Source organism: Dicentrarchus labrax, unplaced genomic scaffold (genome assembly GCF_905237075.1).
Source record: "Dicentrarchus labrax unplaced genomic scaffold, dlabrax2021, whole genome shotgun sequence".
NCBI classification, from domain to species: Eukaryota; Metazoa; Chordata; class Actinopteri; family Moronidae; genus Dicentrarchus; species Dicentrarchus labrax.
This window is the reverse complement of record NW_026136713.1, coordinates 24,011,722-24,028,096: the sequence shown is the minus strand read 5'-3', so window position 1 is coordinate 24,028,096 and position 16,375 is coordinate 24,011,722. Positions and strand designations below refer to the sequence as shown.

General features: G+C 41.2%; 1 protein-coding gene across 4 annotated transcripts in view; it reads left to right on the top strand.

Annotated features, from left to right (window-relative positions):
* LOC127374527 (transcription factor COE3-like) overlaps positions 1-16,375 on the top strand; it is a 53,726-nt gene that overhangs the window by 2,626 nt on the left and 34,725 nt on the right. For all 4 annotated transcript variants that reach the window (XM_051419966.1, XM_051419963.1, XM_051419965.1 and 1 more), the window contains exons 2-6: positions 2,474-2,630; positions 2,982-3,045; positions 3,194-3,249; positions 7,291-7,364; positions 8,013-8,081. In XM_051419966.1, coding sequence (XP_051275926.1) covers positions 2,474-2,630; positions 2,982-3,045; positions 3,194-3,249; positions 7,291-7,364; positions 8,013-8,081 — 420 coding nt within the window. The remainder of the gene's footprint in view (positions 1-2,473; positions 2,631-2,981; positions 3,046-3,193; positions 3,250-7,290; positions 7,365-8,012; positions 8,082-16,375) is intronic.

The following is a 16,375-nucleotide window of genomic DNA, read 5'->3' as shown; positions in this document are numbered from 1 at the left end:
AAATAAAACACAGTTCAGACTTTATCTGATTGTTACAAATTGCTGAATGTGTTGAAACAGCAGGTCTCTGTCTCAGGACACTTTATCTGCTAAGAGTTGGACAAAAGTTGAATTTTTCCTTTTTTGACATATGTAAAATTCTCATTATTAACAATTTCAATACAAATATTCCAATGAAGCAGCAGTGTAAAATAAAAGAGTGCAGACTTAATGACGATTGTAAGAAAGACCTGAATGTGCTCAAACATTAAGTCTTAGTGAATCTCAATATATTTATTCACATGAGGACGCAGATAAATATAGATTTTAAAAACATTTCTGATGTATGTAAAAATGATGAAATGAGTTTATGATGAACAGAGTGTTAGAGTGAAGCACAGTCCACAATTTGTGACTGTGTCGTCTCTGTTGGGACATCAGGAAGAATCCGAGTTGCAGAAACCAGATTTTTACATTTAAATGCATTTTTTAAACATTCGTGTCGTATGTAATTTTAACAATTTCTATTAAAAAAATCCCAGTGAAGCAGCAGTGTAAAATAAAGCACAGTTCAGAGTCAATGATGATTGTTAGAAAGACCTGAATGTGCTCAAACATTAAGTCTTAGTGAATCTTAATGTCTGTTCATATGAGGACGCAGATACATTTTAATTTCTAACGTATGTAAAAAAGATGAAATAAGTTTATGATGAACAGAGTGTTAGAGTGAAGCACAGTCCACAGTTTGTGTCGTTAGAAATCCTCTTTTGGGACATCAGGAAACATCAGCTGCAGAAACTAGATTTTTACATTGTTAACTCAATTTTTAAAAACATTTTTGACGTATGTAAAATGTTTGACAATTTCAATAGGAAGGTCAGCGAAGCAGCAGTGTAAAATAAAATACAGTCCTTGCTTTATGACGTGGTCGTTGCGAGGCTCTGTGTGTGGTTCAGGACAGAATATCTGCTACGATTCAGATAAAAGTTTCATTTTGACATTTCTGACGTATGTAAAATGAACAGTTAGGTTTGGAAGGAGCAGCAGAATAAAATCAGATCATCATGAAGTCTGTCGGGTGGAAGCTGGAGCCGTGCGCAACGTGAATTAATATTAATTAACAATAAGCTGTTGTTAAATGATCATTTTCATGACTTAATAAATTTGATATTGGGCCTCTAGCTTCACTCTGACTTTTTCTTTTTGTCTCTTTGTGTCAAAATTCAACCAAATATAAAAATACAAATATGACAAATGTTATAAGTCGAATTTTAATGAGTGAATATGTTTGCAGTCGGGGTCAAAGCTGCAGTTTGACTTCTTCATTATGAATATTTATAGAGCTCCACATGCACACGTGATTCAGTGTTTGCTGTGAATTTAAAGCGTTTTGTATTATTTGAATATTCCCAGACGTTTGAAACATGTTGTTGTTAACATGATTCATTCATGTGGAGGTTAAAGCCTGAAGCTTCATGTCACTTCTCGCTGAAGATTCTCACAGTTTTATGAATATTTTGCTCTCAGATCATGAGTTCACTGAATTATTACCTCCAATTAACATTTGTGTTGTGATAGAAAGGTGTTTTACACGTTGGAGGTCAAACCTGAAGAGTTTAATGGAGGAACTCACACTTTATCTATTTCTGATCATATATGAAGATATTTTTCATCCTGGCTCATTTCTGTTTTATGGTTTTCAGTTCAAGTATCAGTTATTGGAGGAAACACTTTATTATAATTTTATGTCTTTTTTTATCATTTAAACATGTCGGAGACGCTGATTAATTGATGACATGTTTGATGTGATGAAAGTCAGCTGAACCTGCGTCGCAGTCGATGAGCATTTCCTCTGAGGAGCGTTTGATTTAAACTCCGGTTTGACGCAGATTTGGGTCACATGAAGGGTTTTTAATGTATTAATGTGGAGTTAATGAATTGAGTTCATTTTAAAATGGGACTCTTGTTGTCTTGTTGAGGAGATGTTTCCTGATTCTGTAAAATCAGAAACAAACATCACCTCTTTACGAAACCTTTCTGGCTCTAAAATGAGGAACTGAGAGATGAATGTTTTCAGATGTTTTACACTGTGAGGAGATAAAAAATTACTTTTAAAAGAGGCAGATTTGATGGGCGGGGCCACAGATCTGCCATCAAGTTCAATTTTGAGTTTTAAATCTTTTTTCCCAGTAATTTGGGATAAGAGCAATTTTTATACAAAGATTTTCAGCTTTGACTGGTTCGTCTTGTCTCAGTTCATATACAGTGAATTCATAGAGCTCATTTCTTTGACTCTATGTGCACAATTCTATTTAAAATTTAAAAGGCAAAATGTTGGTTTGGTATGTTTTCTGTAAAATGCAATTTAAATTTAATCATCAGTTCTCAGGTTGTTAGACCCCAAATAAATATACAGAAAAATTATGTCTGTGTTCAGTGGGAGCTGTTGGTGAGTTTAAGTTGTCTCATACGTCTGTCTGTGTCTGTCTCTCAGCGGGGTGGGGTTAGCCCGTGCTCACTTCGAGAAGCAGCCTCCGTCCAATCTGAGGAAGTCCAACTTCTTCCACTTCGTGCTGGCGCTGTACGACCGGCAGGGTCAGCCGGTGGAAATCGAACGCACCACCTATGTCGACTTTGTGGAGAAAGAGAAGGTGAGGAGCGGGAGGGAGGAGGGAGGAGCTGGGACACAAAACAAACACATCTCATGGTCACTGCCAACGCATTCACCAAATCTTCAGAAAACCACAAAAAAAACAACATAAATTCCGTCATGAAGTTTTCAGTTGAATGAAAGACACCCGTTACAGCTTGCTTAGCTCCACCCGTGCAAATAATTTCCAATATAACAGCGACGTTTGCACTCACTCATGTTTTACTTTCAGCTTCAAAACTATTTGAATCGCATCTCCACCCAGGTGTTTGAGTCCAAACGCACCCAGAGCTCACAGAGCAAATCAGGTGTCAGAAACCAAACGTTTCAGTGTGTTTGATTTTGTGTTCAGGAGCCGACTGGAGAGAAAACCAACAACGGGATTCATTACAAACTGCAACTGCTCTACAGCAATGGTGGGTGCGCTTGTTTTACTGCACAGCATCTTCAATAAAAGGAACTAATTTACAGGAAAAAAACATTTATTAAACATTAATTATTAATGTAAAAAACATCACTTTAAACTTTAAACAATAATATTAACATGTTTGTGTTTGTGCTCAGGAGTCAGAACGGAGCAGGATCTCTACGTCCGGTTGATCGACTCCATGACCAAACAGGTAAGATATTGATTTTATATTATCAGGTTAGATAATGAGGATGATTAGTTCAGACTGCAGCAGATTAAAATCTCAAGTTAAAGTGAAAAGTCGATCGATCAGCAGATCAAATAACAGGAGAAAATCCAGTTATATTTCAAAATAAGAGCGTGTCTTTTCGTCCTGCAGTCCGAGCTGTCAGATTAAAGTTCAGGCCGACTTCTCTTTGACACCTCAAACGTTTTCTGACAGTTTGTTGTTTTTCTGGTCAGACAGACTTCTTCTCCTCCTCCACCTCCTCCTCCTCCTCCTCCTCTGTCTCCTCGTTCACACTGAAATATTTCTGATATATTTCCTGGATATCTCTCTGTGCTCTCTAATGTTCTTATGAATCCAGACTGATCGGATCAGTCGGCAGAGTCATTCATCAACCTGAGCGGCAGCAGCAGCAGCAGCTCTGTGGCCCACAAACACAACTCTACATACATGTGCAAACAAACATATGAACCAGTTAATATAAATGTCTTGAACTGTCCATCATAAAATATACAATAAAAATGACAAAATGGCTCATAAAGACAGAAAAATATGAAAAATGTATCTGTTCCTATAGAAAGAAAAAATAAACTAATAAAGAATAAAAATGTAACGTCCAGTTAGACTTTCAAAATAAAGCTTGGTTTACCTTAACTTAGGTACGTTACCTAAAAGCAATGGTTGACTGTTAGTTTCGCACGGGAAACCAGCACCTCCAGACTTTCTCGCTCGCCGCCTGACTTAATAACTACATCTTAGGACATTCCCAGGTTGTCAAAGCCAGACGCAGTTTTGTCCCGCCGCCCTCGGCGTCTCATACAGACAGGGGTGTTGACTCGGGTGTCTCAGCTTTCCATCATTCCCAATTTATACAATTCCAACACTGTTCATGGACCTGTGTGTAGGAATATTCAAATACACTAGGAGATAATAATAAAACATTTATACTTCTTGCAAATAACTGCATGGTTTTTGTACAAAAACTGCACAGGATTAGCATAAAGTGTCTGTAAAGGAGAGACTCATGGGTCATTCAGATATCTTCAGGTCAGAGGTCAGTGGATCCTTTAGAAAGTGGCCATGGCAGTTTTTCAATCACCAAACGTTAGCCGAACTTGGAGCGTTATTTAGCCTCCTTCACAACATGCTAGCATGACATGGTTGGTACAGACGGATGGAAAGCTTTAAAACAAGGTGTCCTTCCAGCCCCGAGATGCCTTTTAAACGCCTGGTTGTGAAACGTTTGGTCTGGTTAAGAAAACAGGATTTGGGAGATCCAGGTTATGTTACCATTACTGCGGAAACAACACGTACGTAAAGTTACGAAACTTTTAGTTTCATAAATAATAAAAAACTGTTCAAATCTTAATTCCTGAAAAACCTGACAACCATTTACAGGTAATTACTGTAAATATTGGTTGGTTGAATTGATGGTATTTACATTCGTTCAGCTGTGCAGCTCTCTACGCCGTACAGCCTGTCCTGGTCCAATCAGAGCTTTCTGTAACTTTACAGGGAACTACCGGGCGGCAGTCAGCGTTGGATCTAGAGACAGATACTGACTGACATATCTGCTGAGTTTATCTCAAACAATAATTTATATCAATATTTACTTAGACAAGCTGCCAAATGAAGATATTTGAACTCAAAAACAATATTGTGGCTCATTAGTGAAGCACTGAATAGAAAAATCTAAAGGTGGGATTAGGAATCAATACATTGTTTTGTCTCTTTTCATTGAATTCAAGCTGATCAATGAATCAAGAAAGCTTAATGTCATTGGTGTGAATGTTCAGACATAATATTTCTTCAGTTCTGTGTCTCTGTCGCTGTGGTTATGGATTAATCCTATAAATAACCTGAATATTGATTCAAAATTAAATAAAATCAGCCCACTCCATATAGCTGATTATTAATGCTAATTATGCTAATTGTCCAATTATATATGCAAGTTAGCATCTGTCAGTGTGTAAATACTGAAGACCCAAACTGTACATTTCTAACATTAAACTTTGTACACAATATTTCTGGTTGATAATGGGGAAATATTGGCTGTGAACAGATGACTTAATTCATTTCTTTAATTCTTTAACAGGTTATTTTTAGAATCGGAGGGACATTTCCACTGTAGATCCTCTGCTGGGCTCTGTAGTGTTACTGTAATTGATGATAAAAACAGGAGATAATGAGCCTGTTTTATCTTCTGCTGTTTGTTTGTGAGCAGTCAGACTGTATCAGTGTGAATAAATCTGTACACATCTTGCTGCTGTACGACACCACTTCCTCTCTCTCTCTCCTGGGCGTGAGACACAGTGGATGATAAATCAGGGAGAGTCTGATCACAGAGCGACTGAGGCTGGAACCATCTGTTAGAAACCGTCTCTTCTTACAGTCAGACAGACGGATGTTAATGCTGCTTTCTGTTCGTTGAAAGTCGACCGAGTCTACAGCGTCTGGTCTGATCTCATCTAAAGTCACATTGTTCTGAATGCACCAACAATTAGAGGACGCACCGAGAAGTCTGCATCAAGAATGAAAGTACATCACTGCCAATTAAAATGTGCCCAAAAAAACTGACAGCATTTTGCTTATTGTTAGCTAGATAGCAATTTGTCCGTGTTAGCAAGCTAACGTTATCCAGCTAACAGTACAATCAGACAATATGTTCCACTAGCTTAGCAGTAATGTTAGCTTTGACTTTGGACTCTGTGTTGTGGACTCTGTGTTGGACTCTGTGTTGTGGACTCTGTGTTGTGGACTCTGTGTTGGACTCTGTGTTGGACTCTGTGTTGTGGACTCTGTGTTGGACTCTGTGTTGTGGACTCTGTGTTGTGGACTCTGTGTTGGACTCTGTGTTGTGGACTCTGTGTTGGACTCTGTGTTGGACTCTGTGTTGTGGACTCTGTGTTGGACTCTGTGTTGGACTCTGTGTTGTGGACTCTGTGTTGGACTCTGTGTTGGACTCTGTGTTGTGGACTCTGTGTTGGACTCTGTGTTGGACTCTGTGTTGTGGACTCTGTGTTGGACTCTGTGTTGGACTCTGTGTTGTGGACTCTGTGTTGTGGACTCTGTGTTGTGGACTCTGTGTTGGACTCTGTGTTGTGGACTCTGTGTTGTGGACTCTGTGTTGGACTCTGTGTTGTGGACTCTGTGTTGGACTCTGTGTTGGACTCTGTGTTGTGGACTCTGTGTTGTGGACTCTGTGTTGGACTCTGTGTTGGACTCTGTGTTGTGGACTCTGTGTTGTGGACTCTGTGTTGGACTCTGTGTTGGACTCTGTGTTGTGGACTCTGTGTTGTGGACTTTGTGTTGTGGACTCTGTGTTGGACTCTGTGTTGGACTCTGTGTTGGACTCTGTGTTGGACTCTGTGTTGTGGACTCTGTGTTGTGGACTCTGTGTTGGACTCTGTGTTGGACTCTGTGTTGGACTCTGTGTTGCCCACTGTTGGCACTGTAGGGAAGCGGAGAGAGAAGGCACTCAGGAGCATAAAGGTCACAACCTTTGACCCTCATCCTACATAGAGACACATAGATTCCATTTGAGTGAAATAAACAGTGATTTGTTCAAACCAGCCAACCAACCTTCCTGCTCTCCAGGCACTGATCTGTCCTGTAGCGCCACCCTCATGATGAAAGTGGCTCAGTCGGCGCTCTCTCTGTACAGTGACGGTGATGGAAACAAGCAGCTCAGCAGTCGGAGTGTTTAAACCTAACGAGTCATTCAATTAGTGAGGCTTTAACGAGCGTGCCCGTCAGGCGTCGTTTGCGTCGTGTGATCCGTTCTTTGTGGGAGAAGCTTTTCATGGTTCCAGCTGTTTCATATGAATGTCTGCAGCTGTAATGAAACACACACACACACTCAGGCTAATAGCTAATAATGAGTCATAATTGAGACAAATGAAACGAGGCTTTAATTGAGTTGTTTCTGCTGCAGGTTTCATATGTGAGCATGAACACTGAGTTTACAGGTGTGTTTGGACACCTGAACTCACTGTACCTGTGTGTGTGTGTGTGTGTGTGTTACAGGCGATCATCTATGAAGGTCAGGATAAGAATCCAGAGATGTGCCGAGTTCTTCTGACACACGAGATCATGTGCAGGTAAGAACAGATACTGTACCTGGACTGAAGGGTCTCACCAGGTCCTAACAGACTAAGGGAACTTGATGTAATGTCCAGTTCAGACCAAAGATCCACAACGAGAACAGAACGGTTTTAGAGCATTTTGGGGAACTGGGCAGCTGGTTTAAGAACGTAAGGTACGTCACCTGTTTTAGGTGCGTCAACAACGTACGTCGTGGCTATGGAGACCATAAACAGTGTCATATAGTTGCATTGTTGGGAACTGGTTCCGGTTTCAGAAAGATTCAGACTGGATTGAATGTTTGATCTGAACTGTGTGTTACTTTACCTGAGCACACCTGGGCCTCTTGTGATGATGATGATACTACTGTATGTACCTGTACTGTAGTACCTGTACTGTGTACTGTAGTATCTGTACTGTGTACTGTAGTACCTGTACTGTGTACTGTAGTATCTGTACTGTGTACTGTAGTATCTGTACTGTGTACTGTAGTACCTGTACTGTGTACTGTAGTATCTGTACTGTGTACTGTAGTACCTGTACTGTGTACTGTAGTACCTGTACTGTGTACTGTGTACTATACTTGTATTTAACTGCAGTATTTGCTCCCTCGGTGAATGCTGAACGTTGTCAGTTTGAGTTATTGTCTGTTGTCTCTCCGTCAGTCGCTGCTGTGATAAGAAGAGCTGTGGAAACAGAAACGAGACGCCGTCGGACCCCGTCATCATCGACAGGTAACACTCACACACACACACACACACACACACACACTCTGCATTATCATGCAGTGTTGATCTGAATGTATTTCATGCTTTCTCACACACACGTTATTTTAATAGCGACATATTTCTCCTGCAATGTGTGTGTGTGTGCTGATAGAGTAACAACTGATACAGGAAGTCTGTTCATATCTGAACAAACAGAGAAAACAATTCTACTGTCAGCTGTGTGTGTGTGTGTGTGTGTGTGTGTGTGTGTGTGTGTGTGTGTGTGTGTATGTGAACTGGTTCAACCTGCGAAGGTCTGTGGGATTATGGGAAATGATGTACCTTAATGGCCGCTGAAAACAAACACTGAATAAAGCAGTTTTTCTTACTTCTGGAACCAAACCTTGACGTTCTGGTTTCACTCCGACTTCAGTAGAGCAACTGCTGTGATTGGTTCCAAGAATATTTTTTGGACAATATTTTTTCCATCTAGTGACTTTTTCCACTGAAACTTTCCTGCAGATTTATTTCTGTGCAAAAGATATGATAAATGATGAACCAGTAACAAGGTGAGCTTCACTGTGTGTTATGGTCAGTAGTTTATCTGCTGTAGGCAGCAAGCACACAGCACAGATGTCAGTATCCCAGCATGCATGTCAGATAATGCAACCATCATTGAATACGATTTTAATATTTCTTCAGAAAGTGATCCTTTAGATTTTAAATATGTGGTTGATTTAAGATTTTAGTCATCGGACGTCTGGATCAGTACCTGAAATGGGTCAGTACTCATCAGAACTCATCAGAACTGACTACCAGCACTTTTGTCCACATTTCCTTACTTCTTACTGCGTGACCTCTGGTGAGCATGGCCTTACCCACTGAGGTCACTGCTATTCTTTCTGAGGGGTGAACAAAACAAAACCCTCCTAGTAAGTTCAGGTTTTGGACCTCTGTGGTTCTGAAACCCTGCACACAGCAGTGCTGCTGAGCTTCTCCTAACTGTCTTAGGGTCCTGGCACCTTTTTGGGTCCAGTTTAGACGGTCGGGATCTTAAGTTATCAGAGAAACAAGCTGAGCTAACGTTAGCATTAGCTCGGCTCACAGCCCCTCCGGGACGTCCTTTGTCTGTCCAACAGCGTGGGAGAAGCAGTGATTTTTAAGGTGGAACTGCTTTATTCTGTGTTTTTAGCGGTTTTAATCAGCGGGTCTGTTTGTGTTGGAGAGGAGGAGACCTCTGTGGATCATTGGGCTCCCGGTAGAAACCTCCTGAACGTTGAACACTGAAGGAATCCCTGGTATCAAAGTTCTTGTTATTAACAAATGAACAAAGAGACAGAAGGAGAGCTGATGAATCGTTCTTTCTGCTTGTGTTGGAGAATAAAAAGGTGACAGAAATACTGCTGAACTGGTCCGAGCTACTTCCCTTCCTCCTCCCCCTCCTCCTCCCCCTCCTCCCTGCTGCGTCTCCTCCTCCCCCTCCTCCCTCCTTTCCCATGAGGAATCATACGCTCTCCTCTCCTCTTCTCACCTCCCCCCTCCTCCCTCCTTTCTTCACCCCTCCTCCTCTACTCTCGTCCTCCCCCTGAGTATTAATCTCATTCCTCCCTCCCCCCTTTCCCCTCTCTCTCTTCTCCGAGGCTGTGGAGGGAGGAGGGGGGAGTGAAAGCAGGGGAGGAGGGTAGATGGATAGATGGATGGAGGTATGGAGGGATGGATGTGACTGCTGCAGCCTTTTGAAAAGAGAAGTGGTGATATTACAGCGGCTCTTTTTTCTCCCCCTGCCTGCTGAAATGCATGATGGGAAGGTCTCCTGTGTTTTCGGCGGCGTCCAGTGAACAGGAAACATGTCAGGGTCAGACTCTGCTGCTGCGAGCACAAACACACTCAGACCTGCAGCCTTTTATTCAAGAAGCACTCTGGTTTTATATTAAACTCACTTTACTTACAGTTCTGCTTACAGCTCAATTAATCCCTTCTTTTCATACATTTATTAATGTTAAAGTGCTTTAATGATACAATTAAGGCACTTTAACATAAAGATTTTAGGATCCAGAACAGCAGAACTGAGAATATTGAAGATCTTTATACTTTAAAACCTTCATTTAGGAGGCGATAATGTAGAAAAACAAGTTAAATATTGTCTGTTACCTTTTTATTTCTGAGAGCATGAATATGAACAGACATTTTGATTCATTTTCTGTCTGTATTCTGTATTTTTATAATTTCTAACTGACTTAATATTCAATAATTCAATAATCAGATGTTTGGTTTCTGATGCAGGACGAGGCTGTTGATCAGAGACTGAATTTCCTTGTTAAGTTGATTGTTGGTTAAAAAACTGTAATTCAGGAAACATTTAATCTCCGAAAACACATTTTCTGAAGCAGATCAGTTGAATATGTTGAAACAGGATTGTATCATCTGCAAAAAGGTTGACTTTTTGGTTGCATATTATGCTCTCTTCTCTTCTTTCTAGTGCGCTGTGTGAATCACATCCTCTCTCGTGAGACTTGGAATCGGAGAGTCTACAGATTCACAAAGTATCTCAACCATATTTCTGTGCTGTGTTATGGTGGAGATATTAATAGAAAAATTGTGAAAACTTCGCTTTTGGCTGCCAACGTTGCTTCTCCTCTAATGAGAGGTTACGTAATGTCACACTGCTGGTCAGTGGTATCGGGTGTAGTATCGGGTCCATTACCAGTACATGAGCACAGGATTGGACCTATTACAGTAACTCTGTATCGTTTATTAAGAAGTTGAAATAGATGAGTCATTAAGAAAGAAATCAAGCAATCCTCAAATATTATTTTGTGACCATTAACTTATTAAGATGAATTGGCATATTAAGTTTAATTGTAAAACTTCTGTAAACCTGTAGAATCAGATTCTCATGTAATTAATAAATAAATACCAATCAAATCTCATATATTTCACAATTTAAAATAGTTTTCTCTCTATATAAGTTGAAGTTACATTATTAATGACTTATAGTGTGCATTGTAACAAGTTATGGCTGGACCTTCTTTTTTTCTAAGTCAGAATGAGACTGAACTTTGCTACAAGATAAAACAGTTTAATCTCAGTCAGTTTTGAACGGACTCGTAGTTACTGCGGTTTGCCTTTGTACCACTGCCGGTATCGTTATGGATGCATCCATACTTTTTATCCAGCTCGGGTTCTTTTCAGTGCGTCTACTGTAAATTCTCCGTAGCGTTCCTCACAGCCTCCTGGAGGGCCCCGCCCCGCAGGTTGAGCATCACCACCGTGCTGTTTGAGGTTCTTTGTTCTGTGTAAAGACAGAAGACTTTGAGGGTCAATCATGATGGGACGATCTCCCCTCTGAACACTGTGAGAACGTTTTAACACGATGATCTTCTGTCTTTAAACTCCTTTCAGCTCAGCTCTGATTTGTAGCCGCTGATGATGATGATGATGATGATGGTGGCGGTGAACCAGCTCTCATCTTTTCACGCTCTCGCTCTGAATACCAGATGTGAGAATTTTTTTGGGGGGTACAATCTCCTGTCTGCGAGCGTCTCTGGTGTCTGCAGCGTGGGATTATGGGAGGACGACGTGCTGTCAATCATTTAGAGGGCGTAGGTGTGATTTCCCTCTCATGCTGCAGGTCGGTTTTGGATGGAATCTCATTACTGGCCGTGTTTCAGGGTGACTGACAGCAGAATAATGTTTGGGGCCCCCAGAGGGCCCCCGGTCGGCTAAATGTTAAATGTATGAATGCATGGGAGTCAATGGAGAGATGAAGTGTAGCTGAATATTTTTCTTCTTCCTGGGAAACAGTCACAGAATGAGGAATATGACCCTGAACACACCATCTGCTGCTGTTTCACCGCTTAGACAACGAACAGAGGAACTCAAACACAACATCTGATAGATTTCATTTAAATACAGACAAGGTTTTACATTTAAAGTTCCAGTGTGCAGAATTAAGTGGCTGATTGCGACTCCCTCGCCTCACCCTCTCCTTCTCTTCCCTGTGGCTTTTACAAAATATTAAATGGAAGTGAATGTTGTATAATCGTTGGCCTAAAGCAGTGGTTCTCAATTATTTTCTGTCATGGCACCCCTAGGGGACAGAAATGTTTCACACCCCCCCTGAATTGTAATACAATTGAGAACCTGATAATATTTATTTATTTATCAGTACAAACCACTGTATCACCTGATTATCAAAATAGATTAATAAAATGAGCTGAGATAACACCTGCAACAACTGCAACAACAATTTCCAAGTTCAGTTTATTAGCTCAGTTTGTTTTAACAATTTAAACAAGACTGCTCAGTCTGTGTGATTCTCAAAACAGAGAAAAAAGTGCAAATGATTCACTGGGATGTGCATTTTTATAGACTTAACACAGTAACATTCAAAACGTTTTTAAACTGTAAACATTGGTCACTTGTCAGCTTCATCAGCTTATTCCTTTTCAAAAAGGTATATGACTTTTTAACATTTGTTTTTTTTGTGCAAAATTTGCAACAATATTACTTATATTTAACGTTTATCTGTTAGATGTTCTGTGAGTTGTTCTTGGAGGTCAACTGAAATGTCAAATATATGTCTCCCGATCGTGTCATTGGACAGAGGGACAGTATTCAGTGTCTCAGCACTTTTCTCACCTATGATTGTGACCATGTCCAATGCTGCCGGCGTATTAGCTCCTCTGCTATCGTGTGATGTTTTTTGCACCTTGCAATGTGGTGGGCAACTTTGTACGAGGCTAACGGTGCTTTTTTATTTACTGATGCCGCGTTCACAAAATGACCGGCCTGTTGGCGATACGCATCGAGTTTTCGATTAAAAAAAGTCCAGTGGCTTATTGACATAACTGGGGTGTAAGGTCTCCAGGTGCCATCTTAATTTATTTGATTTCGTGCTGTCCGCTGCCAGAGTTTAAACATAAAACACACACAGGTCTTTCCTCATTTCCGATCGTATTCATATACTGCAATTCCCAGCTTGGGATCAATAAAGTCTATCTATCTATCTATCTATTCACGTTAAACCCAGGGCTATTTAGGCTTCGTTGTATTTACTGGTCTTATTAGGTTTATGTTGGTTACCGTCACTTGCTGTTCTTGCCTCTGACGCCTCCTCCGTTTTTCTTTTCACTCCTGTCAGAAACTTTTCCATTTCTCCTCCTCCGTCTGTCCCCCCTGCCTCTCACGCCCCCCCAACACCTCACTGCGCCCCTGTTTCTCTAAAACAAATGTTTGTTCATTTCATCAACTGAAACGTTACGTCCTGACCTGGAGATCTTTCCTCTATATTTTGCTGAATCTCAGTGGCAGTTGTTACAAGTCTTGAGCCTGGCTAATTATACAGAACATTTAATCGTTCCTGGACAGATTTGTTCACATTCAATGCTGCTGGAGAAATTGGCATCATTATGCTGCGTAAAATTATTTGTGTGAGTAGATTAAATCACATCAGATGACATGAATTGGTTGACCCGAATGGTGCAAACACGCAAAATCCACCTCATTTGTGGTTTCATGCAAGTTGAAAATATTGAATTTTGAGCCAAAACTTTGCGCATGTCGGGCTGTTTGCAGTCTGTGTGGAGGAGGAGGGAGAGACAGAGCTGCTGCTGCCCACAAACAGCTGCTGGAGCCTGGGGAGCTCTGCAGCAGAGAGCCCATTAACAGCCAGAGTCACACCGGATCCTGAGCTGATCTGGAGACGTTTACACTGTTTATTCTTTAAACTTTTGGGATTTAAAAGTATATTTATCTTCACTCTCATTTCTAAACCTGTCTGCTGAGAGACACAGAGGTGCCCCCCCCCCACACACACACACCCAGTACAACCAGCTTTAGTTCAGAGTCTACGTGTTTTTCAGGTTTGACATGTTGGAACAGGGCGGTATCATCGGCAAACAGGTTGACTTTCTAACAGGATCCGTTGTAGGACAGCAGCTCCACTCTGACTGAACCTTTATTTATTTGATAGATTTAATGTAGTTCCAATACAAAGTGAGGATCAGTCTCTCTTCATTGGAGCCCTCAGTGTAGCACCAAATTTGGTGTCAAATTTAACACATTAATCCAGACTGAAAAACAAGGTTAAAAACAGACACAGATAGTTTTATTGGTGTGTTCTGATATGTAATCAATATAAACACATTAATGCCGCGCCCCCTGCTGGGCTGCTCTTTAGGTTGTTTAAGGTGGAATTCTTCACAACATGAATCCTGAGAGTCTCGACTCTCCACTCTCCACAGTGAGTGTGTGTGTGTTACTGTGTGTGTGTGTGTGTGTGTGTGTGAGGTGTTAGAGGTGATGTATTGATCGTCTTGTTCATCATTAGACATCAGACGCTCTGATAGAGGAGACACACACTGACTTTACAACCAAATCTCTCCTCTCCTCCTTAACCCCACAGACTGATCCTTCTCCTCCTCCTCCTCCAGTTACCCTCCACCTCCTCCGGGTTACACTCCTCCTCCTCCTCCTCTTCCTCTTCTTCACCTCCTCCAGTTACCCTCCTCCTCCTCTTCACCTCCTTCAGTTACACTCCTCCCCCTCCTCTTCACCTCCTCCAGTTACCCTCCTCTTCCTCCTCTCCTCTCTAACCCCAGAGACTGATATTCCTTTCTCTTCCTCTCCTCCACACATTTACCACTCCTCCTCTTTACACCTCCTCTTGTCTTCACTCTTTTCGTCTTCCAATCAGAGCTTCCTCCTCTCCTCTTCTTCCGTCTCCTCTCCTTTATTCTCCCTTTTCTCCTCCATCACTCCTAATGAGAAGAGAAGGAGTAATAATAAAAAGAGAGATTCAGAGGGAAGGAAGGAAAACAGAAAGGAGGAATGAAGAGCGAAATAAATCTGTTCCTCTAATTGGTATTTAACAGGTGTTTCCTGTGTGTGTGTGTGTGTGTGTGTGTGTGTGTGTGTATATTGATCGTCAGTAAGCGTTGCCGGTGGCGATGGATCGCTATTGATTTACGATTTTAAAAGACGCGTGTGTCTTTACACACACACACACACACACACACATCGGTATTTCAGGATACAGTGTTAACGTTGCATCAGATGGCCTAATTAACTACAAAGGTCTCTCTCTCTCTCTCTCTCTCTCTCCCTCTCTCTCTCTGTGTCTCTGTGTCTCTCTCTCTCTCTCTCTCTCTCGCTCTCTCTCTCTCAAATTCAAATTCAAATTCAAATTCAAAATGGGCTTTATTGACATGAAAGTTTTTTAAAAAACAATATTGCCAAAGCAAAGTAATCAAATACAATACAATAAATAAAAAATATATACATTATTATTATATGAATATTATATTAGTTATATACGTGTGTGTGTGTGTGTGTGTGTGTGTGTGTGTGTGCCTCGGTCACTCACTGTCCTAATGTTGTACATTGTAGGAGAAAGTGCATCTCTGTCTCAACCTCACCTGTCCAACAGTGACCACATTTTCTGTTTTCTTTTGGTTGCCATGATGTTTTGTGTCTTCCTGTTTGGATTGGCGGTTTGTGGTCACTGAGCCTGTACTTGGTTAGGATCTGTCTCTGCTTTCTATCTCTGACAGTATTTCATAATCTCTCTGTCTCTCTGTCTCTCTCTCTGTCTCTCACTCAGTTTGATTGATAGCTGTGTGTTTGTGTGCTTTGTTTTGTTTATTGTTGTCTCTGTTAACGAGCTCCTAACGAGGCGTCTGTTAACGAGCTGATTGTGTTTAACTTCCTCTGATGATGTCATTGGCTTCACCTTCAGCTCAGGTGTTTGTCGCCGCGATAGGAAGAGGTTGTCGCCGCCGACCCGGTTGAGGAGTTTCCTTTAATATCTTGTCTGCTGCAAATGAAACTCTGACATTTCTTTAATGTTCATCTTGTTTCTGTCCGTCAGCCGAGTCTTAACAAGAGAGGACTTAATGAGAATCTGTCTTAACGAGAGCAAGGAGGACTTAACGAGAATCTTTAATCAGAGGGAAACTCTGAGCTGATGTTTGATTGGTTCCCACTCAGGAGCGGCGTGTGATTGGTCGGAGCCTCGGGCTGTAATATGAGAGGAAGCAGCTCATCTGGATGAGCGGCCACTTAATTACAAATGCAAATGAGATTAATTAAATATGTAAATGAGCTCTATAATCCAAAGAGCAGACACTTCCTGTTCAGTGGGATGATTTCCTGTCTGATGTAATCAGTTGTGAGGTTCCTCAGGGTTCTGCTGTCGGTCCTCAATACTTTCAGATCACATTCATATATTTATTGATCAATAAACCGTCAATAAAAGTTTTTTTATCTGTCGTCTCCATGAAACAGGAAGCAGAGAGCAGTTTGCGTCCTCATTGTCACGT